We start from the raw sequence: 27182 nt of genomic DNA, 5'->3' as shown, positions 1-27182 counted from the left end.
TGTACATTGCCGATGGAACTATTTGGTGCTGCATACATGTTTATCTTGTTCAAAAGACCGGGCGACACGAGAATACTTGTTGTCTTCCGCGAATGGGCGTGGCTTAGACACGCGCGCGCGCGCACACACACACACACACACACACACACACACACACACACACACACACACTGTCAACACACACACGTGGCACACTAGCGACCAGCGAGCAACTTCATTGAAACAGTACAGTCCGTGAGGAAAGCTTGTCGACATAGCGTTTGGACGAAACGGGGAGAGATATTTCCCGCGAACTGTACAATGGACACGCCCCTACAGTCCTTGTCAGAGAGGCCAGAAAATATTGCATTGTATTTCATCCATTTTTAAACATCATTCCTGAAACAAAGCGATTTTCTTCATCATTCAACTTTGGTCTGTTGGTTAATAACATATTACTCTGTGGCGTGACAAACTGGGAATACAAATTGTATCATCTTTTTATTTTGCTTTACAGCCACTTTAAGTCAAACAGTTGAGTACACTTTCCACCATTATCAGAGGGTGGGTGTGGCCTGTGGACAGTGGGGAGAACAACAAAACCCCTCATTCATTGTTTACAGCGGCCAGATGTTGTGCTGTAAAGTGTAAACAATGGCTAACAGGCAATGCAATTACTCTTGTTTGCTGAACAAATAACACAAATCCCGGCGAGCTGAAAGGATTATCTGCAGACAATGACAAGCATCTCGCCTGCAGTGATGATGGCTATTCATTCATTCAAGGGGTCGTTGAGATTAAATAGTTTGAGAACCACTGACATAGAGACAGAGGTATTTTTAGAAAACTGACTTTCTGTATTTGACGTACATCAACGTACTTGAATTACCCTATTGTCGCACTTCCCAACATCAATCTTTCATCAAATTTAGAGGCCCTCATCTACGGAATTCCCTATAGATGCTTCACTTAATCCTCATTATCCTTGCCAATATTAAAAAAACATCTAAAGAAATATCTTATTTCTTCCTCTCTGTAGATTGCATGTTTTACTTTGATGCGTTATATTTTCTTTTGTTTGTTTGTTGTTGTATTGTTTATTTCCATTTTTTGTGCAGTCTGTGTTCTTATTTCTTTATTGCACAACTTGCCAACTTGTAGACTTTTGTACTGTTCTTAATGAACTTTTAATCTGTTTAAACCAATGACCTCTTCCATACAGGAAAGGATTCCAAATAAGCCAGCTGGCTTCTTCCCTTCCTTGCATTGTATTTTTGTTCTTTGATATGTTATTGTCTATTCTTTTGTACTACGTGCTAAATAAATAAACCTAAAACCTACTATGGGTGACGTGACGTTTTTTTTCGTCTAAATAACGGGTACTGACTTTTGCAGGCGTTGGTGTTGCGCCCCTCGGCGGGTCTCCAGGGCAGGTCGTGGTAGAAGTCCTGGCACTTCTCACAGTTCAGCCCCTTGGTGTTGTGGTTCCACATGCAGTGACCGTGCACCTGAGAGAACACGCACGCACGCACACACACACACACACACACACACACACACACACACACACACACACACACACACACACACACACACACACACACACACACACACACACACACACACAGGTCAGAATCATCTGTATTGTCACATCACAGTTTTAAAGCTAGAAAGTGGGTGAAATTAGTTTTTATGCATATAGTTTCCATCATGTTATTTTCCCCAAGAAACAAAGAATGGGAAGAAGAGGTAAAGATTTAAGCTCGTTCCACGCACGCACGCAGGCACACACACGCACACGCACGCACACACACACACACACACCCCCACCCACCCACACCCGTAGGGTCTCTCTTATCTTATTTACAATACAAATACGTTTCCACATAATATACACTGGCTTGTCAAAAGAAAAACGTGTGAGTTATATATAATCTTGACCAACTCATTTTGATCACAGAACATTGTCATCAATGAACCCCAAAAGCAGAAAGAGGCAAGAAATGAACAGCTGATGGGAGCTATATGTACTGTACTGTACTGTACTGTACTGTACTGTACTGTACTGTACTGTACTGTACTGTACTGTACTGTACTGCACTGTACTGTACTGTACTGTACTGTACTGTACTGTGTTAGGCTGTGCAGCAGTGACACCTGAACAAATGCTATATCGCTATTTACGACGTGCTGGGACAAAGCCAGGGACAGACCCAGGGACAGACCCAGTGACAGACCCAGGGACAGACCCAGGGACAGACCCAGGGACAGACCCAGGGACAGACCCAGTGACAGACCCAGGGACAGACCCAGTGACAGACCCAGGGACAGACCCAGGGACAGACCCAGGGACAGACCCAGGGACAAAGCCAGGGACAGACCCAGGGACAAAGCCAGGGACAGACCCAGCCACACACATAGCTGTCTAGTGTCTACCACTCAAAAAGCATGGTGGGAGAGCCCAGAAGAACAATATGAGAGATATTTTCATGTTCATGTTTACATGTTTGGTCAGCCTCACCACATCTGGTCTGTGTTAGTTAGTCTGTGAGGACAATGCAGACATGCTGGCCCAGTGACTCAGAGGTGCTACATATAATAATGACCACATGGAGCTTCCTTGGACAATGAATAATAATGTAAATTGGTAATAAAAGAGACACGAATCTAGGGCTCCATTTCCGTCACCGCTAAACCCCTTATCCCTAAACTTCTTTGCCTTTTTTTTTTACTATTTTGCAAAACATTTTTGAATAGTTAAAATGTCCAGTCTACAAGCTCACAACGTGTCAATGTAGATTGGCTAGTTGAACTATTCAAAAATGTTTTTCAAAATAGTAAAAAAGGCAAAGAAGTTTAGGGATAAGGGGTTTAGCGGTCCATGCCTAAACGTCTTTGCCTTTTGTTTTCACTAGTTTAGGGATAAAGGGTTTAGCACTGACGACGAGAATAGGGCCCTAGCAGCCTGTTTTCCAAAATGTATTTGGAAAACACAAAAATCATGGAAACAAAGCACCGCCTAATAGGTTTATGTTTCTCTTTGCTTTGGGAAAGTTTGGTGTTTGAAGTTGTGTGTTTGTGTGTGTGTGTGTGTGTGTGTGTGTGTGTGTGTGTGTGTGTGTGTGTGTGTGTGTGTGTGTGAGCGTAAGATATGAGCATAGAGTGATACTGAAGGGAGAGGTAAGGAATGCTCTGTCCAGGCCTGGGTCATACAGGTCAGGGGTCATACAGGGGGTCAGGGGTCATACAGGTCAGGGAGCCAGGTCGACAAGTAACATCTGGGTGATATTAGGGTTTGAGCTACACACACACACACACATTTCTAATCTATCCAAATGTTACCACGCCCCCTAAATTGGAATAATGCAAAGAAATGGACAAGACTAAAAATTAAAGTACTAGAGGTCAGAATTATCACAACATATGGTATGAAAAATGTATTCATTTACAAGTTCCGCAAAGTGTCACAGCATCTGTCCCCCCCCCCCCCCCCCCCCCTTACTGTGTAAGTAGTCTGTGCTGTTTGCATTTATGCATTGCATTTAAATGGATGTAGGCACGGCAGTGTGGCAATTCTTAACATCTTAATAATTGTTGAACAAAACAAGTAGTAGGCCTACATGGTAACATGTTGGGTTACTCATCCCTATCACTTTCATCAGAGTCATCATCCCATGTACCTCTTTCTTCTGTTTCTTTTGACACATTTTCACAGTCCTGGCAGTGACATAAATCAGTGCAAGACAGTTTTGCAGACATACATGAACATCTTTCAGTCTCACATTTGCTTTTTTTATTCAGATTTTACAGAGGCCAGTTTCGAATTGCAGCCATCCGTAGGTGCCCTTTGAGAGCGGTTTTGAAGGAGTCAAGGGATTCACATGTCTTAATGACTCGGTGGTGTTTTAGAGCGCATAGAGCGAGTGTACATCAGGTGAAGGCTCGGTGGTGTTTTAGAGCGCATAGAGCGAGTGTACATCAGGTGAAGGCTCGGTGGTGTTTTAGAGCACATAGAGCGAGTGTACATCAGGTGAAGGCTCTATGGTGGTGTTTTAGAGCGCATAGAGCGAGTGTACATCAGGTGAAGGCTCTGTGGTGTTTTAGAGCGCATAGAGCGAGTGTACATCAGGTGAAGGCTCTATGGTGGTGTTTTAGAGCGCATAGAGCGAGTGTACATCAGGTGAAGGCTCTGTGGTGTTTTAGAGCGCATAGAGCGAGTGTACATCAGGTGAAGGCTCTGTGGTGTTTTAGAGCGCATAGAGCGAGTGTACATCAGGTGAAGGCTCTGTGGTGTTTTAGAGCGCATAGAGCGAGTGTACATCAGGTGAAGGCTCTGTGGTGTTTTAGAGCGCATAGAGCGAGTGTACATCAGGTGAAGGCTCGGTGGTGTTTTAGAGCGCATAGAGCGAGTGTACATCAGGTGCAGGCTCGGTGGGGTATTTTGTCTCCTCGCAGCGGATTTCCGCATCACGTGTACATGTTTTTTTTCCTTCTCCAGTGACAAGTCCACCTCCTCCACATGTGGCTTCAGAAAACACTGCTTGAAACCCGATACTATGCACCCCCCCCCATCCACTGGCCGGCTGAGTCGCTGACCCAACACACACATGCACTCACTGTGCATACATAATGTGAAAGTGAAAGGACCACAACAAGCCACTGGCTTTATTGCGTTGTGTGATATAAGCATAATAAAAGTAGGATATATAAATTAGGCCGGCTATATTGTGCGCACCTCAAAAGCTATAGTTAATTTATCTCTGTGCATGCCTGAATGCACAGACTGCTATGAATGACGGTGACAAAAATGTATTTATTTATATGTGGACTGAACTGAATAATTATGTAAGTCAGAGAGACTATACCTAATTCTTGTTATAGTGTCCGTTATTTGCAAAGACCGTCGGAGGAGGGGGGGGTGATTTATACGTGTGCGCATCCTGGCGCTTATTCACTATTTAAGGAATAAATAGCCTTGCCTGGCACATGTTACCAATACATACACATTGGCCTCGGTTACATGCACACAATGATGAATTGTCTATTCTGTAGACTGTACGGCTCTGTTCGGAGTTCCAGTGATCCAGCTGTGTGACACTGTATTGTTCCACCACTTTTGCTTTGGCAATGTAAACGTATGTTTTCCCATGCCAATAAAGCCCTTTGAATTGAATTGAATTGATACACGTCATTAGTGATTGCGGAATGTGCCGTCGCTTTGAAATGACAGCGTAGTACATTCCGATTCTAGAGGAAAATTCGACCACCACTCTGTCCTCGCATGGAATCCTCTCCTCCTCGCTGGGGGCGGAGCCGAGGAGCGAGTGGAGGACGCGAGGAGAGAGAGAGAGAGAGAGAGATAGAGAGAGAGAGAGGGAGAGAGAGAGACAGAGAGAGAGAGAGAGAGAGAGAGAGAGAGAGAGAGGGAGAGCGAGAGAGACAGAGAGAGAGAGAGAGAGAGAGAGAGAGAGAGAGAGAGAGAGAGAGAGAGAGAGATAGTGATATGGAGAGATAGTGTGAGAGAGGGAGAGAGAGAGAGAGAGAGTGAGAGCGTGTGTGAGAGAGAGAGAGACACAGACAGACAGACAGACAGACCTGTGTGTGTGTGTGTGTGTGTGTGTGTGTGTGTGTGTGTGTGTGTGTGTGTGTGTGTGTGTGTGTGTGTGTGTGTGTGTGTGTGTGTGCGCCTGCAGCAAGGATGAAAGCCCAAGACAAACTGTCCCTTGTGGACAATAAAGTTTACCTTGATCATATAAACTGTGCACGTACCACACACACACACACACACACACACACACAGTGTGTTGTGAAGAGGTCAAAAACCTGCAGGAAGAATATGAAGTCATAACGGTACAGATGGCTGTAGCGAGGCATTCTGAAAACATCGAAGTCCAAGATGGAGACCAAGACCATGCAGAATACGAGAATGACACCACCGTCACTACAAGAAGAACTACTGAAGAAGGACATTATGAGAGTCTTGATCTGGGCAAGATAGGCGATGCCGTTATATTGGCGCCCAGACATAGGCAGTAGGCATTATACAGTAGGCATATATAATTATATATATATATATATATATATATATATATATATATATATATATAAATAGAGTTGGGGACACAATATGGGGTAGATATGTGGAGAGACCCAGTAATCTGACTGCATGCCTCCAACTAAAACAGCTGGAGGAAGTCAAATTGGGCATGCAGAGGGATCAGTTCACAAACCAAGCCACCCTTCCCCCTCAGAGGTAGAACAGAAGTTAGTAGCCTACTATGTCAAGATGTTTCTGTTCTCATCAAGTCATAAATACATAGAGGTACACCTGTATTTACATCAACAAGACAATGTTATATGCTATGTCATGTATTTCACATTGAGAGATGAGCAGTTGTATAGATTCACATACATAGCCCATGTTTAAAGTGAGCCTATTCTTAATATATGTTATGAGCATTGAGTGATACTAAAGGGAGAGCTAAGGAATGCTCAGACCCAGTGACAGACCCAGGGACAGACCCAGTGACAGACCCAGGGACAGACCCAGGGACAGACCCAGGGACAAAGCCAGGGACAGACCCAGGGACAGACCCAGTGACAGACCCAGTGACAGACCCAGGGACAAAGCCAGGGACAGACCCAGGGACAGACCCAGTGACAGACCCAGCCACACACATAGTCTACCACTCCAAAAGCATGGTGGGAGAGCCCAGAAGAACAATATGAGAGATATTTTCATTCCAGCCTCATCTAACCCCTCTGAAAGGGAGCAGGAAATGTTCACATGTTTGGTCAGCCTCACCACATCTGGTCTGTGTTAGTTAGTCTGTGAGGACAATGCAGACATGCTGGCCCAGTGACTCAGAGGTGCTACATATAATAATGACCACATGGAGCTTCCTTGGACAATGAATAATAATGTAAATTGGTAATAAAAGAGACACGAATCTAGGGCTCCATTTCCGTCACCGCTAAACCCCTTATCCCTAAACTTCTTTGCCTTTTTTTTTTACTATTTTGCAAAACATTTTTGAATAGTTAAAATGTCCAGTCTACAAGCTCACAACGTGTCAATGTAGATTGGCTAGTTGAACTATTCAAAAATGTTTTTCAAAATAGTAAAAAAGGCAAAGAAGTTTAGGGATAAGGGGTTTAGCGGTCCATGCCTAAACGTCTTTGCCTTTTGTTTTCACTAGTTTAGGGATAAAGGGTTTAGCACTGACGACGAGAATAGGGCCCTAGCAGCCTGTTTTCCAAAATGTATTTGGAAAACACAAAAATCATGGAAACAAAGCACCGCCTAATAGGTTTATGTTTCTCTTTGCTTTGGGAAAGTTTGGTGTTTGAAGTTGTGTGTGTGTGTGTGTGTGTGTGTGTGTGTGTGTGTGTGTGTGTGTGTGTGTGTGTGTGTGTGTGTGTGTGTGTGTGTGTGTGTGTGTGTGTGTGTGTGACACGATTCTGAGACCTATTTACTGTAGGCTTTGTACAGAGTAGACCTCCCTCATTTCATACTGCTTTACGGTCACTGTATAAACCAAACGGGGGATAACACTAGACTAAACAGGAACCGCTCTGTTTGCTCTTCTCTTCCTTCCTTTGTCAATACTCTCTCACACATAAGTATGAATAAACAGAAACTCACGTCCAGCTGTCTACAGCCCAGCTAGGCTCATCAAAAATAAAGTAATAAACACAATATTGGATGATGACTAAAGGTCATTACACACTGGCGAATTAGCGATCTGAAAATGCGAAATATTGCATGTTGCAGTTCGCCTGCGAATCTCTGCAAAATACGACACCAGAGCGAACAAATAAAAGCGAAAACGGTCGCATTTTCACACATTCGCACATTCGCCACTGATGTGGAAGCTTGCATGGACTTCAATAGTTTATTTTTAAATGCGAATTATTCGCACGAATATATCGCGTCGCCAATTCGCCAGTGTGTAATGACCTTTAGACACTAAGTAACACCAATCATATTTAGTTGCACTCACGCAGACACGCACGTGCACACGCACACACACACACACACCTAAAGCCCCCTGACACACCAAGCTCAAAAGTGTCGCGTGAGGAAGTATAAATTAAACGTTAATCTCTATGCCGCCGATGGACATACTGTGAAGCCCTTTGCTTTGTTAGCATCATGTTATGCTTTAGCTATTGAAAAATAGCAGATCTACAAGCTCGTAGCGCGCCACTCGGTGGCGCGCTACGAGCTTGTAGGTCTGCTATTTTTGAAAGATCGAAGAACGACTGACATAGAAACACAGCTTTCTCAGAAAAATGTCAGGACGTAGAAGACATTTGTATAATCTGATCTCAGGTCAGAATGGGTTATCTGCACCATGGTGACCATGAACCGGTCTTCCACAGGACAGAAGAAGGACTCACCTTGCCCTCCACTGCCAGCGCGCCGTCCACGGGGGCACACTTGGAGGCGTGCCCGTAGCAGAAGCAGTTCCCGCGGACCACCATGTCGTAGATGGAGTAGTAGTACTTCTCCTTGATCTCCACCTGGGAGTCCAGGAGGTTGTCGCCCAGCGCGTGGAGCCTGGTGAACTTCACCCGGAGGTTGGTGATCTTAAGCATGTCTGATGGAGAGAAGATGTGGGTTTAGAGGTTGGTGATCTTAAGCATGTCTGATGGAGAGAAGATGTGGGTTTAGAGGTTGGTGATCTTAAGCATGTCTGATGGAGAGAAGATGTGGGTTTAGAGGTTGGTGATCGGTGGAGCCTTCAACCTATATATATATATATATATGGTCCCAGTCGGGGGCAAGAAGAAACGGTGGATCTCCAAATGTCTACTTTCTTGTGTTTTGTTTTTTACCTGTGCCACCTTAGCTTTGAACCACTTTTAAACATTATTTAAAACACACACACACACACACACACACACACACACACACACACACACACACACACACACACACACACACAAGCTGTGAGCTGTGAGCTTGTAGATCAGCTATTTTCAGCATGCATGCATTCATCTGTAAAATTACTTACTGCTGTCTGGATCTCTTATCCACTAGTACCTTCCTAAAGATTTTGTCTAGTTTTTAGTTGTTGACAAATTATTGTCAATATATTTAGTCTTAGTTTTAGTCATCATAGCTTAGTATTGATTTAGTTTCCATTTAGTTTTCGTCAGTGAAAAAAGGTATTAGACGAAAAAATAATTGTCATTAGTATTAGTAATTAAATCAATCAACACTGGAAGTCACCAGGACATACTTTGGATTCTGGGGCTGTACGGGTCATCGATGTAGAACGCCGGATCCAGAACACGGAAAATGACCTGAAACAAGAACACCATGTCAAGTCAGCATATACTGACACCTGCATACTCCTAAAACAAGTCAGCATATACCGACACCTGCATACTCCTAAAACAAGTCAGCATATACTGACACCTGCATACTCCTAAAACAAGTCAGCATATACCGACACCTGCATACTCCTAAAACAAGTCAGCATATACTGACACCTGCATACTCCTAAAACAAGTCAGCATATACTGACACCTGCATACTCCTAAAACAAGTCAGCATATACTGACACCTGCATACTCCTAAAACAAGTCAGCATATACTGACACCTGCATACTCCTAAAACAAGTCAGCATATACCGACACCTGCATACTCCTAAAACAAGTCAGCATATACCGACACCTGCATACTCCTAAAACAAGTTACATGAAACTACAATAATAGCGGTAATGACTCCAGGTAACGTTCGCTAACGCTGAAGACGAACGCACCTCTCCTTCGGTGGACGGCTCTATGTCGGAGTAGTGCGAATCGCAGATGATGTCGTCCACATTCTGCATGGGACCCTGGGAGACTTGGCGGAAGGCCGCCTCGCAGTCGTAGGCCAGGTACCGGTACACCTGCCAGGTCTTCCCGAAATCAGACGAGCGCTCAATCACCATGGCAGCTGGTCGGAAGGTCTGGCGGGGGGGAGGGAGAGGGGAGACAAAACATACTGTTAACTCTTAAGGTCATTACACACTGGCGAATTGGCGACGCGATTTATTCGTGCGAATAATTCACATTTTTTTAAAACCAGTTGAAGTCAATGCAAGCTTCCACATCAGTGGCGAATGTGCGAAAATGCGACAGTTTTCGCTTTTTATTTGTTCGCTCTGGTGTCGAATTTTGCAGACATTCGCAGGCGAACTGCAGCACCTCTGACCAATCACAACGCATGTTGTTGTCTTGTTGACATGTGGGTGATTGACGTCACAACAACAACCAGCAAGTCCCCATTCATCATGGCGGAAACTTTTATATCATATGTGCAGGAGCACCGGGCGTTATGGGACAAGTCCCATAACGACTTTAGGGACATTCTCCTGAAGGAAAACAATTGGATAGAGATCGAGAAGGATCTCGAACTCGGTGGTGAGTATAAATATATATATATATATATATATATATATATATCCCCAGCTCAAACGTATGTAACGTAGCTAGCATATGAAGCTAAGTAGCTAAACTAACCTGCCTGGCTGCTGCCCGGCTGCCGCTGTAACTTTTTCAGAGTCAACTAAAAGTTTGTATATGGTTTCATAGGTAGTTGTTTAACGATGTCAATTGTGCTATTTTATTATTGGCATGTAATATATTGTGTCTGGACTCTGGTGTTGAGTTAGTTGGCTGTATGTAATACCATAGCCCCTTTCGGGACCCTACATAAAGCTTTTCTGAAATTTTGAACAAAATGTCAGAAACTTCAGTACCATTGGGTTCTGCTTGGAGGGCTAGTAATACCAGTGAGTGAATGGGATACCGTCATCCCAAATACAAAAAAATGATTCACTTTACAATTTATACAGGGTTCTGAAAGGGGCAAAGCAATTTATTGAGTGATATATTGAGGTAATATTTTATTAGCAGTTCACATAGGAAAAGCAAAGGGCTGTCAGGGCAGTACTGTTCTCATACAAGGTCTACTTTTGTGATGTGACAAATTGACAATACAGATGATTCTGATTTAAACCCAAGAAAGTACTATGGCTTGTTTATATTGGGGTCCTTATTCATTGAGACCTTGTGTGGTCCTTTGTACTCAATTCATTGAAAGCTACTATGCCTCTACTTCATAGTTGGTGAGGCAAAGAAGTGGTGGAAGAACCTGCGGGACACCTACATCCGTCACAAGAAGGAGAGAAAAGATGAGGAGAGGAGTGGCTCAGCAGGCAAGCCAAAGAAGAAGTGGGCACACTGGGATGCCATGCATGCCCTGTTAGAGAGGCCCACTGCATGCAGGAGGTACTGTAAGACCATGGTTCTCAAACTGTGGGTCGGGACACCCATGGGTCACTCCCCACATCATTTTAATAAATGAAAAATAGTACTATTAGTACATGATGTTTTTTAGTTCTAGTATAGTATAGATATGGGACTGTTCTGCCCTCGCATGAAATGCAGACCAGCCTCGTCTCTGTTGCGGAAATATAAGGAACGTTTTACCTCCTCAGCAATACAAAGGCCACTTGTGTTATTAGAAAGCCTACTTTCCTTATAGTGGATGCACTCTGAGCCTGATTCTTTCTGTAATAACAACCTAAAACATGAACCTTGGTTGAAAAAAACGAAAGTTGTCCTTTAAGGATATGGGAAGTTTTGTATACAAGTGAGGCAGTGATATTCACCGATAATGTGCTGGAAAATAATTCACACTTCCACAAATTTCACACTTCCATGTGTATTTATTTAATTTTAGTGAATTAATATTTGCCTTTACACAATTTCGCCAGAGACATAATACTAGACATTATACTACTACCAGTTCAAACATGATCCATGAACCACTGCTGTAGGATATAGCCATGTTGCAACTCGTAATGTCATCAACCTACTGTAATAAAAGGGGATAATATAAAGGTCATAACGTATCTTGTCTTTTGTAAATTGTCACTGTCATTCTGTCACTCAATGTTATTTATTTAAAACAAAGCACTCCTAAATGTCTCATTACCACGTGGTGGCACAGTTCTAATTAGTTCTCCCTAAATAGGACAGAGAGCAATTTGAGGATGGTGGAGGATGGTGAGGAGGGTGACGATGGTGCTGCAGGGCCATCAGACCATGCTGTGCCCAGCAGTGGTTCTGCTGTAGCCTTCAGGTAGAACTGCAACTATCGATTATCTTTTTAGCAATTATTTGATCAATTACTTACAGTATATTAGTTGCTTTATGAGCTTATCGATCAAACAGATTAGTATACCTGTTGCACCCCTCTAGCTCTACTCCCAGACAAGCCAGGCCAAAAAGAAAGGCAAGTGACGACACCTTCTTGGAGGAGTACCTTCTGAGGAAGGAAGCCAGGGCAGAGCAGCGTGACAGAGAAGAGCAGAGAGACGATGTTTCTCTGTTCATGCTGAGTTTAGCACCTGCAATGAGGCGATTGTCCCAAGAAAGGCAATCCTGGCTGAGGCACAAGATCACATGGGGCTGTTCCATGAGGCCGGATTTGGACCGGCCTATTCCGAGCAGCAGCAGCAGTACCAGGATTTTACCTGTCTGTAATGTGTCTTCATATAAGTCCATGATAAAATACCACAATCAGAAACCCGTCCACCAGTGACATCATTTGCAGCAGATTTTTTTTAGATTTCTAGATTTAGATTTCTATCATCGTGAGAATGATGGCTTCCATTTTCGCATTGCAACTTTTAAGGAATAGAAAGCCTGCGGTTTCTATTAGCTTGGATTCCCCATCGATGATGTCACTGGTGGACGGGTTTCTGAACTGCCCACAGCAGTAGTAGTATTTTGAGTTCTTGTTCGCTGTTGAAGCACTTTTTTAAGCACTTTTAGTTTTTTTGTTACATTTAATTGTTTAATTTTTTTTTTATATGTAACTGTTCTGTTTATTACATAAACAAAGTCAAGAAACATTTATTTATGGTATGTGTTCAAAAACAAAATCTGAGTAAGAAAGTACTGCCGAAGCAGACAACCCAGCACTCCAGGTTAGAATAAAGTCCTTACGGTGCAAGGCTCGAATATACAAGTTGAAATGAAGAAAATGCCAGCACTCATTGTAGGTCCTTTTTATATGAATTTATTTACCTCTGACGTTGTTTCGGTCTGTGTGGCCTTCGTCAGTGTTATTACAGGTATTTCTTTCAAAAACAAAATGAAAACAAAATGTTCAAACTGGCATACTGTAGACTACACAAATAAGAAACGTGTGGTTACGTGGTAACCTATGTTCTCTGAGTGAAGAGACTATCTCTCCACCCAACATATTTCATATGTATGGGGAATGTCCCCACCTCACTTGTGACGTGGATACCTCTTTAAGACACACCAGTGCACTGGCACGCACGGGTATATAAGGCCCAGGTGGTGCGTGATTACACTGGTTTACTTGATCGACACCGCTTCTGAGCGACATCGAGGTGGAGAGATAGTCTCTTCACTCAGAGAACATAGGTTACCACGTAACCACACGTTCTCTATCGTATCAGAGACTATCTCTCCACCCAACATATTTCATATGTATGGGGAACTCTGTAAGACACCTCGTGAGGAAGCGAAGCAGTCCCAGAACCCCAAAGACAACACCAGTGGGCTTCGACCCAGCACATACTGAATTTGGAATGATTCATCATGTATGTTCAATGTAATGTATTTACAACCCCTGGAACGGCCGGACAGCCAGACGCCATCCGCCGCCAAATGCTCAGGCGCTAGGCGCCACCCAGAGCCCGGCCCTGCAAGACGCTAAGGCCAGAGACCACAGGGGTGAAGGGCCGCCCAAGCCAGCCCACTAGACGCAAGGCTGGCTTGACTGGTGAAGGTGACAATGACACCCACCGCTGAGTAGCATGCGAGACCAACTCCCCGAAGGGAGCGAATGCTGCATGTTCAGCCGGTATAACCGGGTGAATGTACATTAGACGGAGTAGACTATGTCGCCGCTGTGCAGGTCTGTCAGAGACGCACCTTTCCACAGCGTCCCCAGGTGGAGTGTGCCTGCCCTCCAGGCGGCACTGGTACTCCTACCTGTTTGTGTGCTGGATAACCTCTGTGATCCATGCACTCTCACTTGAAGCACTCAAAGAGCTGGTTCGTTACTCTGTGGGCCTTGCGTGGCCCTGGCATACGAATCTAATGCTCCAATAGGGCAGAGTGAGGACCGACTCCGTCTCTGTATGTCTACTGTCTGTATGACGATGGTAGGACAGAGCTCAATCACCTGATTGAGACGTGCCCTTTTGAAAACATTGGGGAGAAAGGCCGGTTTGGGGCAAGACTATACCATCATCCGGCATAGGCCTGCAGAGCTCATTATGGATTGACAGAGCTCGCAACTCCCCCATTTCTCCTTGCAGATGTGACACCGACAAGACTGCTGTCTTGAGCATGTCACGCTCACTGACTAAAGGTCGTAGAGCCTCCGGAGCTAACCCCAGATGGGCCTGATTGGGTCCCTAACCTGAGCTCCTCTGGGCCTCAGGGCACCCTTCAGGAAATGCTCTTCCTTTCTTTGTAACGAGGTTACTGCAGTCTGCAGGGCCTGCGCTCCCGCTCAAGTCAGCCTGCCGAACACTCGGTCAGCTGACTGTTGAAGCCCTGTTCTCTGAACCGGAATGATCCTTATGTCACATCACGGTTTTACAAGTAAAAAGTGGATGGCCTTCGTTTTTGTGCATAGTTCCCATCGCGTTTATGCTGCGGAGCTAAGCACACACCCAGTGAGAAGGGTGCTGGATGCCACACTGATACCACATAATGGTAGAACCTGATAAATGCTGACAGCATCGATCAAGAGGCTGTCCCACAAAACTCAGATTGGAGGGCATCTCGCCGTAAACCCATGTGGCAGCGAGGCCTTGTGTGGAATGTGCACATGTTCCCGTTGGGGCTGGCCTGCCTGCCCACCTGTATGCCTGCTGGATTGTTTCACAAGCCAATGAGTGAAGTCCAGTCTTGGAGACTATCTGCCTAAGACAGTTAGGCCCATTTACCCTGCTCCACCACCCTGCTTATAGGAGGGTGGGAAGGGTGAAAATCAATAGACTGACTGGCTCACACTCTGATCAGGCCGTAGGCAAAATGCAGGGATTGATGGCGACAACACCTAAGCATTGCCATGTAGGAAGCGGCAGCACCCCTCACTGACAGAGACATTCTTGTGGCTGACACTGCAGTGCTAACAGCAAGAATGCTGTCCTGTGAGAAGCCATTGCAGCCCAAGTCTCCACGGGCTTAATTGGCTCATGCCGTAAGGCAGACAATACCACTCCCCGAGGAGGGACTGCTGGCCTATTGTGTGAGGGATGAACGGTATGAGGACCAACTGGGTGACTATTGTGTCGCCCTTGTGTGGGACAGCGGCCCGCCATGTTGCCAGATCCCTGGCCTAGCCACACGATTACCTCTGGATGAGGAGGGAGCTCAACCGGTCTCCAACACACAGAATTACACCCAGGTGTTTAAACGGCCATGCCGTAATACAACCTTATGGTGGTTCTGCTCACCCCTGACAGTCTCGTCACATTCTGCTGTGTGAACAGCAGTGTGAATTCGCTGGAACAACGTGGAACGTGTAAACTGACGCTGTCAACGATACGCCCACGTAGTGCATGACTGTGAATGACAGATAATGCACTGGCTGCATGTTCAGAAGAGCCGGAGGCACAAAGTGCACCATGATTGCCCTCAGCCCTAAGGGGCGGAGGCACAACCTGAGGGTGGCCCGACTCACTAGAGCAAGGGACAGAGTCCCTGCTTTGCCCTCTAACACATGCCGAGGAGCGCTGCGGACTGTGAGAGTTGACGCCTGCAAGGCCTCTTGTTGAGGTGCCGGCCTAGGTGCCCAAAGTGCTGCAGGTGCCTGGCCACGTTGTTGTGGCACTGCACCTCTGAGCGAGCACACACCATTCAGTTATCCAATTTAGGATGCAAAGGCCCTCCCGCCAAGGACTATGTCCAATCGGGGGGCTAGACATATGCCGAATGGGAGGACACGGGACTCGAAGGTTCTGTCATCTAAGACAAGCCGGTCAGTGCGTCAGACCCGGGATCTGAGAATAAGCATCCCCGGTCGAGCATGGCAAGCCAGTCGCCTTGGAGGATGGCCTGTAAGACCCTCAGCCCTTCCTTGCCGGGAGTGCTGTAAGCAGCACCCCACCCTCCCGAAGACATAGTGGAACCCACCCAGGGGTCCACCTGAATTGTCTTCCAGGACAACCGCTGTCCCGAGAGACAGCGGGTGGGGTCTGGGGCCTTAACTGTCAGGACTGAGGTATGGGCTTAGCCCGCCGAGCACATTTTAGCCATACCCTGCCGGTTGGCCTGTAACCGGACCCGTAGGTCCCTGGAACTGCCAAACCTGACTGGGGTTGCACAGCCTGAGGGGTGACCGAGGCAGGCTACTCATGGCCTTGCCGGAGCATTCCTGCACCTCCTGTGCACCTCCACAGCCTCCTTAGGATGCTGTAGCAAAGCACTGGCCTTTTGGCCAAACATGGCCGGTGGCTCAATAGGCAGCGTGGGGGAGCTTGTCCTCCTATCGCAGCTTGGCCTGGGGCTGCCACAGACGGCACCTCACCAAAGGGCATCAATAGCATGCCTGCTGCCACTGCCTGGGGAGCCTGAAAGCCAGTCGCTGCAGCTCCTCAATAAGGTCCGGGCCCTAATGGTCACATAAGTGCCACATATAAGCCGGTGCTGAAGCAGTGACAGAATAACCCTGTGTTGACTAGCTGTGCCTAGATAGCCATAGTGCATTCTCGGGATGAGAAGGAGCTTACTTTGTGGTTTCGAACCGGTAACCGGATTATACCATGCAAGTTTACACCTATAGGTGCGTGAACGGCCTTGCCGTGATACACCGTACAGAGTATTCCGCCCGACAGCCGCGGCACACTCGAGTTGCCAACATTGGCGAAACTACATCACGGACGCGTGAGCTGACACGGTCAGCAATACGCCGTATATACAGTAGTGTGCAAATGGCTGTGATTTCAGGGCTTGCTCCTGGCAGACTCAGCACGTCCTATACACTGTATAGTGCGCTACTACACCTGAACGCGGAAAGCTGACTGCCACGGCAGCCATACGCTCATCCTGTCTATGACAGAACCCACGGTTCGGAGGATGAGCTTGCTCCGTGGCGTCCCCCGTCGCACGGGTTCTACCACGCAGTCTACACCGGAGTGCGTGAACGGCTTTAGCCGCAATACACTCAAGTGAGCTCTCTCTCACGAGGCGAGGCAAAAACACGGCACTACAGATGCGGAAGTCGCCCCAGCGACAATACGCCTGTATAGTGCGTTTTAATGCTATAGCCTGGCCGGGCTGTTGTTTTGATTGATTGATTTACTGATTTACTAACAGCTTGCAGAATTACAGTACATTTCGAGTACAACTCAATACAAATACTGTTAACAGAGAGTGGGCGATACCATAAAGCATTACACTTGTTTACAATAGGGCCCACCATCTTCAATTCATCAAAACATTTAGAGACGTACGAATATACACAACTATATTCACTGCGCACTCGCAGGTCCCCTCCAGCCCACAGAATATGCAGCATGGATGCGTGAATTGACGCCATGCCAATAATACACCCATATAGTGCGTTGTATTCCACTGCCTTTAAGGATTACCGGGCCACTGGTCCTGTCTGTGTCACTGCACTCAGATCGACAGACAGGCTACACCACAGGAGCGTAAACTGGCGCCCCGCCAGCAATACCCCTGTATAGTGTGTTATATGGCCGTCGGATTCCTTCATTCCTCCTAGCCTCAACTGGCAAGAGGAAGAAAAACATACAGGAGTCAGGATCTTCATGAGCTGCTATCAGCATGACCAGGGAACCCACAGGTCACCCACTGGTCATGGCCATCCTCTGTGGGCATATGTGCCCCACGCAGCCCCAGAGAAACCCCTGCTGTTTCCATTTAATTCAATACCTATATACACTATTATTTTAATATGTTATATTAAATATATACAAATTTAATTGCTTAAACATGCTCAAAAAACGGGGAGTATAGTAATGTGCTTGAGAAGTGAGGGCACAATTTACCCTATGTGCAATTTACACTGCTGTCTCTCAGTCACATATTGATATTCATGTGTTGTTTTTTTTTGTTTTTTTCTCGGTAACATGTTTCATGTGGACCCCAAAGACTAGCTGACTGCCATGGCATCAGCTAATGGGGATCTTTCCAAATAGAAAAATAACTAAACAACAGCCAGCTGAGTTCTATAGTCTCTCTCTCTCTCTCTCTGGAGGAGGTTGCACCTGAATTTCCTAGCTGCACTGAGACACAGAGTGTTTGAGTTGGAGACAAACACTCTGCTCCAAACGTTTTGCATTATATAGTGTATATACGTATACCAATTTCCACTGTTTGGTCCACTAGAACAGGGATTTATGAGAGTCTCCCTCGACTTTCCAGGCAACAATTTACCCTACGATATATCACCGTGCACTGGAGACCAAACTTTGTTTGTTGTGGAATTAGCTCGTCCTGTCTATGACTGACAGGACCCACGGTTCGGAGGATAAGCTTGCTCCGTGGCTTCCCCCGTCCGTACGGGTTCTACCACGCAGTCTACACCAGGGTGTGTGAACGGCTTTAGCCGCAATACACCCCAGGGAGCTTTGTCTCTCACGAGGCGAAGCAAAAGAACACAGCACCAAAGACGCGGAAGCCGCCCCAGCGACAATACGCCTGTATACTATACACTAGTGTATAGTGTGCTGTGTTAAATGATAAGCCTATAGCGGGGCTGATGTTTCCCTGCGCCAAACGCAGGTCCACTCCAGCCCACGGAATATGCATCACGGATGCGTTAACTGACACCAAGCCAGTGATACAAACGTATAGTGCGATTATTCCACTGCTTTACAGGATTACAGAGCCAATGATTATAGCGGGGCTGATGTTTCGCTGCGCCAACCGCAGGTCCACTCCAGCCCACGGAATATGCATCACGGATGCGTTAACTGACACCAAGCCAGTGATACAAACGTATAGTGCGATTATTCCGCTGCTTTACAGGATTACAGAGCCAATGGTCCTGTCTGTGTCCCTGCCCACAGGTCGACAGACAGGCTACACCACAGGACGCGTAAACTAACACTATGTCAGCAATACGCCTGTAACGGTGTTTTGGCTGGTGTTACCCTGTTTTTGTTTGCTATACCTACAAACGAGCTGTGTGACAGCAATCCAGAGAGGAGCGATCCACGCCAGCTCTCTAACCTGCCTCCAGCAGTGGATTAATCCGGCTGCCAGAACTCGTGAGTAGTTGCTTTTCAAAAAGTCTAAAAAATGCAGTTATTGTTGATAACTTGCTCTGCACTTCCGTTGAGGAGACCACGTCTTGGACTGCTCGGTGGAGATCAAAAAAGCAGTGTAATCACGCACCACCTGGGCCTTATATACCCGTGCGTGCCAGTGCACTGGTGTGTCTTAAAGAGGTATCCACGTCACAAGTGAGGTGGGGACATTCCCCATACATATGAAATATGTTGGGTGGAGAGATAGTCTCTGATACGATAGAGAACTACAAAACATTTCAAAGTAAAAGGTTCCACCACCACCATGTGTCTACACAGTAAGCTGAATTATAAATGGTGTGAATGGAGTTTCTAGGTGATTTCTTTGACATGCCAATGTCTGCCATTGAGCCCCATTTATACATTAGGCTACACATTAGTGTCAACTGTCAAAGTGTCCTTGAGCAAGACGTCCCAAATTGCTCCTGATGTGCAGATTGATGCCTCCGCCATCGGTGTATGCATTTGTGTGTGATTTGGTGAATGCACAATCTATGAAAAGCGATTAAAAAAAAAGCGCTATATATAAACGCACAATTTACTATAATTATGGACAGACTCAGCTGGAGGCTGAATGTACTGTAGGTGGTGACAAACAGTCATTATGACGTCTAAAAAGATAGACATTGCATTAATTATTTGTAACTGAGAAATGCAAGGCGGTCCTTCTTCAAAATTTGAAAAGCAGTCAGTAAGTCCATATCAGGTACAGGATATGTAGGATCCGGTTTCCAAACTAGTTCATATACCATTACCCAATTTAATTTGATCAATGGAGGACATTATACAACATCTGAAATCCTCCTACTGCTTTATCAAAAATGTTTCACTGGCTACAGATCTTGTACAAATTGTCAAATGTCACCACATCACTTTTCCCAGGTTATTTCCCAGAAGCCCTGAAAACTGCAGTCATCAAGCCACTCTTAAAAATAATCATCAGAAACCCGTCCGGATTGTCTCACAGCACCCCACTGCAGTGTGCCTACTGCCTAGCCACACCGTTGTGTCCCATGTGTGTTACAACTACCCTCTGTTATTGCAATATATACATCCATTAATGTAATTAATGTAATTGTTAAGACAGGTGACGGGTTCATTTGTTGACCTGGCATCCTAATGTTTGTATAGCTGTCTTCAATGTATAGATTATTTATTTATAGGAACTCAAACATCAAACGCAGGAGACACGGTTCAGGAGACACTATATGGTAACGTGTATGAGACACAGGTAGCTCCCAGCATGAAAGGTAAAACAAGTACAAGTTACACCAGGTCTAAACTCTAAATGGGTACTGACAGAACCTAGCTGACGGTACACTCGCCCAGGCCAGCACTAAACACACACATAACAAGAACACAGTCTTTAGTCTCGTCTGCCAGTCAAGGCTCAACTGTACAGGAGATGCACTGCAATCAGACTCTCGGCCTCAGGGAGAGGCTGAGGGAAATTAAAATAGGAGCAGGGCAGCGATAAACAGGGAGGAACTGATTTTGACTTGACCTTTGGTCTGCCTTGGGCACAAAAAGTTTGAAAACAAGGATTAGGCCCATAACAAACCTAAACATGTAGCTATGTGTAATGGTAGAGACCACAGAGGACATGTAAATATGAAATAAATGCTTTAACATGTAGCTAGGTGTAATGTTAGAGACCACAGAAGACATGTAAATATGAAATAAATGCTTAAACATGTATACGGTCTAATGTTAGAGACCACAGAGGACATGTAAATATGAAATAAATGCTTAAACATGTAGCTAAAGGCGTAATGTTAGAGACCACAGAAGACATGTAAATATGAAATAAATGCTTAAACATGTAGCTATAGGTGTAATGTTAGAGTCCACAGAAGTGAACCTTTTCAAGCCTGTTTTCTCAACTCGCTGTTTCTCTGCAAGACATTACTCTATAAGCCAAATCTCCAAAACTGGTGGGTCAAACTGAACAACCAATATGTCAATTTGAACATGAACATTTCAAAGATTCCTTTTCAGGCAAACATGTCCACCGTAAGATGAACCTAAATGGGTTTGAATGGGGTTTCTAGGTGTAAATATACAGTAGGACTAGTGGCATGCCAAAGTTTGTGCTAAACAAGCTCCTCACACGACACGAGAACCACGGCGAACATGGGCATATTGCCAAGGCACTTCTCCAGCTGGTGAATTAAAGTACTGGCGAAATGTGTCCCTGGTTCTCTGGGACTCCTCCGATGCCCTGTTCCCCCGCAGGTTCCTCAGTGGTCTGAGGATGCTCTCACCATCCTCAGAGTCGTCCTCATCTGGCTCCTCAATCTGGCCCACAGTCTTTGAAGACTGGATGAAATTGTGGAGGATGCAGGTTGCCCTCACCACACTGTCGGCTGTTTCTGGGCCGACTTGCAGTCTGCCAGTGTAGACCCTCCAGCGTTGGGTGAGGATGCCAAAGGCGTTCTCCACGATCCGACGGGCTCTCGAGAGGCGGTAATTGAAGACCCGTGAGTCTTCAGGAAGACGGCGCCCCGAATAAGGCCGGAGGAGGTACGGCTTCATGGGGAAGGCCTCGTCACCCACCACCACATATGGCACAGGTCCCAACTCTGCTGCCGATGGTAGGAGAGATGGTGGAGGGATGTCCAGCTGGTCTGCCTGGAGATCTCTGCCCAGCTTAGAGTTGGCAAAAATTCCCCCGTCGCTGTTGCCATAGATGTCGACACTGATTAATTCATAGTCTGCATCGACCATGGCCATCAAAACTACAGAGAAGGTGCCCTTGTAGTTATAAAACAGGGATCCGGAGTTGGGAGGGGCCTGGATTACGGCATGTTTCCCATCCAGAACCACGATACAATGCGGGAAGTTCCAGCGCTCCTCAAACCTCCTGGCAATGCTCAGCCACCTATCCCTGTCTGGAACAGGCATGAGGGAGTCTTTCAGCACATCCCATATGGCATCGCATGTTTCCCGCACAATCTGTGCCACAGTAGATACCCCAAGGTGAAAACTTGTGGCGATTGTGGTGAAGCTGTCGCCGGTGGCTAGGAATCTGCAAAGACATGAGAAGGAGTATTAGCTTTTCTTACTTATCTATCCTTATGGTCACACACTTATAATATGTATTTATTTTCTATACAGGTAATGTTTATATCACAAGATGTAGGCTACAAATCAAAATCGGATGGAAATATATAATTTGGATGTGGTGTCATAATTAAACGTAATGTCGATACGCCGACTATCAAGATAATAAAGACACGGCAAAAAGGTTGCAGACCCCTGATTAATAGCCTATAATTAGTATTGTTTTTGTGGGTGTGGTGCACGGTTTCCCCAGGTGAGGAAGTTTGACCGTCACGGGTTAAAACAGATTGTTATAAGGTGTATTTTAATTTTATTATTTGTCTATTCAATGCTCAAAGTTATTTGTCTTCACAGGTTAGTGAGTGACTACTATAGGCTAGTGAGGAAATCTTTATATCCTGCCCTGTATCCTTCTTGGCTGGGAGTAAAATAGCCTATAGCCTGTCGATATATAAAAAGGGATTTGAAAAACAGGCTGCAGCCTACTAGGTATAGCTATAGGTATTGTTGGGCAACATGAACAGTGTTGTAGTCGTGGTAGGCCTACACTATTAAAACATGCAGTGATGCAGATGTTATTATTTAGAAACATATGGCTTATGAATTATTATGCTTAATCGTATCCCTAAAAGTAGGCTAAATATAACATAAAATATAACACCCCTACAAATTAATGGGAAAGTTATTAATCTCAAAGTTAAAATATGTCTTTCTTTGGAGCGCACAGAGAGGCCAATTGAATAGAACAGATGTATGGAGCCCTGTTTATCATTTTATTAAACACGCAATAGGCCATCCCATTCAGTTCCTGAATGCACACATAGGAGGCGGTCGACGCAGCCTGCATATGGACATAACGGGACTTCCCAACATAACGGGACTCCTCATATAGAATATACTATAGCCTCTATATATTATATTAATACGGTTTCTTACCTCAGACATGTGGCTAGCCTCTGTTCGGGATCAATAGGCTCCCTGAAATTGGTTGTCTCCCTCTGGAGACGTGGAGTCAGCTGACGGAGAAGCTCTTCAAATTGTCCGAGGGACATTCGGAAATATTGATGGAATTTCTTGGGGTATTTCTTGAGCTCCTGTATTGTTGTGTGGAACTCACCCATGTCCTTTCGCAAACATAATATTGGGTGTACCCAAAAACTTCTCTTCTTTCTTTTTTAATATGAAGTTGGACCCGGCATCCTCTTACCCCCCCCCCCCCCCTGCTGTGGGCCATCCGGCCCCTCACGCCCCCCCCCCCCCCCCCCTACCAAGGCTGGACTCCAGACTGCTTCAAGTTCCCATTGGTTGCAGCCTTACCTTAAAGGTCATGATAAGGTGAGTTCCCATTGGTTGCAGCCTTACCTTAAAGGTCATGATAAGGTGAGTTCCCATTGGTTGCAGCCTTACCTTAAAGGTCATGATAAGGTGAGTTCCCATTGGTTGCAGCCTTACCTTAAAGGTCATGATAAGGTGGGTGAAATGAAACTCGGCCTCCAGGTCCAACTGAATGGTCACATTCTCCTTGCCTGGAAATGAAAGGGAGGCAGGAAGTAGTAGAGGGTTTAGTGTGTGGGCTTTGTCACAACGGGGACGCGTAACATGTTGTATTCTCATTTTGCTTTGCTTTGTGCAGTTCACTTTCTGTTTGCTGCAACGTGTTGCTGCTGCACACCTTTTACGTTTTAATTAACTCTTTTACTTTGTTACTCTAAATCAGATGCATTGCCTAAAATGACAACTTTAACAATATTCTCTGAGTTAAATTAACACTAAACACTTAACTGTGCATGCAGGATAAAATGAGGAGAGAGGGCAAACAGAAAGAAACAAGTGAGTGATGAAAGACAAGTATAGAACATATGGGAGAGAGTGAGATGGAGAGATAGAGACAGATAGAGAGAGAGAGACATTTCAAGAGATAATGTACTCTTAAAAAGTGGGACATGGTCAAACTATAACAGGGAGAGGAAGAGAAGAGGGAGAAACGAAAACATCAACACGAGCTGGATTTTCCCCAGGCCAAGAAAAACAAGTGATATACATCAGTTATCCACTCCTGACCACTTCACTATCCACTAATGTAAATTAATGTATTGGATAGATAGATGATTGATAGATTCCTCAGCTTGACTCTTTCTGCTCCTCTGTTCCAGATTGCAATGCATGTCGGCAGGGCTTTTACGAAGCTGTTAAACAAATGAGCCCATCAAATCTCTTCGGGAGTCTCAATGCTCATTTCAAACATCGTTAGTTTCCGCGTCGAAAGAAAGGCTAATTACAACAAAGGAGCTTGCTGTGCGTGTGCAGGGCTTAATGTTCCATGGTGGGATTATATTGGTGCTATATATCCTTGAATGAACTTTTAATTCCCACAGTAGCGAGGAAGACATTCAGTCTGTCAGAGTTATACGTTCCACATGAATTGAATCCATTTCCAGTTGCCTTTTAAGCCCAAACCACACCAAAGGGTCGGGACAAAACGGTTTTACGTTAAACCACACCAATGCAACTCCTTGCAACTCAGTGAGTTGCATTGGTGTGGTCTACCTTAAAAAACCTTTCGTCCCAACCAGACCCTTTGGTGTGGTTTAACTTTTTTTTACGTTTCTTTTTTACGTTTCGTCCCAACCCGACCCTTTGGTGTGGTTTGGGCTTTGACCGTACAGAATTGGTGTATCTACTACTAGGTCAGAGTTGGACTGCAATAGTAAACTCTCTGTGAATGAATGAAACATTCCTCGCCTCTATTCCTCATGTCTGTCTGGCAGCTAAAGTCCACTGAGAATTAACATCGATCCCGTTCTTCCTGAGGAATCTCCCCAGTGCGCTTTCCTACCCCCCCCACCCATCCCCCCAAAATAATAAAGACCTCCCGAATGAATTACTGGAAGGCAAGTCACCCTGGATTAATGTTTTTTGGGTTAGAAAAACTAAACAACTTCAAATGCATGTCTCTCTCTCTCTCTCTCTCTCTCTCTCTCTCTCTCAGTATGGCTCATATATTTGATTACAATGTCTTTATTGGATTCAGTGTATCCGGTTTGATCCAGAAACAGAAAACATAATTTTATACACATAACAACATACATTAAACATACATTAAAGTAAGTATGTAACATTTATTTCCAAAACCAGCATGACACTGCGAAATCCACGAGCATTGGTCTGAGAGACCCAAAAGAGATGTTTCTTTTCTCTCTCCCGGACACCAAACTGCATTAATAACGTTAATAATAGTGTTTTCCAGGGATATTTACAAGCCAAGCTACATCCTGACATCATAAAGGTAATCATTCCCAAAGGGTCAGCCCTATAATTCCAGCGTTCACAGCCAGGTCACAGTGTCTAGCTGGTCGACCATTACTGGGCTTTCCCTTTGATGTTATCTGTCCTCCTATTGGGATCTTTGGTTACGGGAACGCAATCTGTGTCACCAAGAGTTTTAACCACTTTTAACCATTATTTTAAACTTCAGCTGTTGGAAAATAGCAGATCCACAAGCTCATATAGCGTGGCACTCGGTGCGGCGCTATGAGCATGTAGATCTGCTATTTTGGAAAAATCGTGAAACTGTGGCGCAAATCTTTCAATATATATTCTTTTACAGCAATCGTTTTTTAACTCATATATTTGTTTCTAGGGGGGGGGGGGGGGCTGGAACAACATATTTTCAGATGGGGGGGGGGGGGGGGGTCCATGGCTAAATACAGATCATTCTAGGGGTCCTTAACATGAAAAAGTGTGATAATCACTGACATAGAAAAATAAGGTTTTTCAGAAAACTTTCATGATCGATTTAGATTAGAAGAACATTTTTGTATAATCTGGTCCTCGGGTCTTAACCCATTTAGACCGGAGGACGATTCTACAAATGTCTTCTAAATCCTGACAGTTTTCTGATAAACCTCATGTTTCTGTGTCAGTGGTTCTCAAACTATTTCATGTCAAGGACCCCCAAAAATATATGTAATTGGCCACCGACCCCCAATCTGAAAATATGTTGTTCCAGGGACCTCCCAGAAGCAAAGATTTGAGTTACAAACGTTCACTCTGAAAGAATATATATTCAAAGATTTGAGACACATTCTTCAATAGATAAAGCATAACATAATGCTTAAAACACCAAAAGGGGTTCCCGTCCGAAACGCGTTAAATCTAGATGGCGTTTTCTTTGCGTTCCCTTCCCTTCCCACCACCACAACCAGGACGTTTCCTACCGTTCTCTGACTGCCACCATGTCTTCATTCCCACCCCCACAACCAGGACGTTTCCTACCGTTCTCTGACTGCCACCATGTCTTCATTCCCACCACCACAACCAGGACGTTTCCTACCGTTCTCTGACTGCCACCATGTCTTCAGGCGGTTGGGGCCGTAGATGGTGACCACGTTCTCGATCAGGTGACCGCTGCTCTGGTCCATTCGCTCCCCACGGTTTACCCGGGAGTCACACGTGAAGCATTTATTCTCCTCCTGGGTTAGGGTGAACGGGGGGGGGGGGGGAGGGCAGAGAGACAGGGAGAGAGAAGGGACTATTGTCAAGAGGAATTCCTCTGATGCCGTGCTGATTTCTTCCAGTGAATGGAAGACGAGGAGAGGAGATAAGGATTGGACTTTGAGGAGCTCATTCATGCATGGGAGTCTATCTTCTTGACTTTGACACATGTAAATGAATCACATTGTATTCTTCCCCTAGACTAAACACAGAACAACATAGGCCTATATTTAAAGGTATATTCAGTGATTTCACTCAAAAAACCTTAGGTTTCGTTTTTGGCTGTGGGACCCAGCCTTTCGTCCAATCAGGA

At 45.3% G+C, this 27182-nt stretch overlaps 1 protein-coding gene across 1 annotated transcript; it reads right to left on the bottom strand.

Moving 5' to 3' along the window:
- Positions 1–501: 501 nt before the first annotated feature.
- LOC310868099 (laminin subunit beta-1-like) lies at positions 502–26828 on the bottom strand (the record flags this gene model as incomplete). Its single annotated transcript, XM_083778362.1, has 7 exons — positions 26709–26828; positions 23828–23901; positions 9755–9943; positions 9228–9291; positions 8383–8582; positions 1367–1487; positions 502–554 (listed from the first exon to the last, which is right to left on the bottom strand). Exons 1-7 carry the CDS (start codon positions 26794–26796, stop codon positions 502–504), a joined length of 789 nt encoding a protein of 262 aa, XP_083634488.1. The 5' UTR covers positions 26797–26828.
- Positions 26829–27182: the final 354 nt, after the last annotated feature.

This window comes from Protomyctophum parallelum (genome assembly GCF_964188405.1).
Source record: "Protomyctophum parallelum genome assembly, chromosome: 12".
NCBI classification, from domain to species: Eukaryota; Metazoa; Chordata; class Actinopteri; order Myctophiformes; family Myctophidae; genus Protomyctophum; species Protomyctophum parallelum.
The sequence above is the reverse complement of the archived record's forward strand: the minus strand, read 5'-3'. Positions and strand labels throughout refer to the sequence as shown.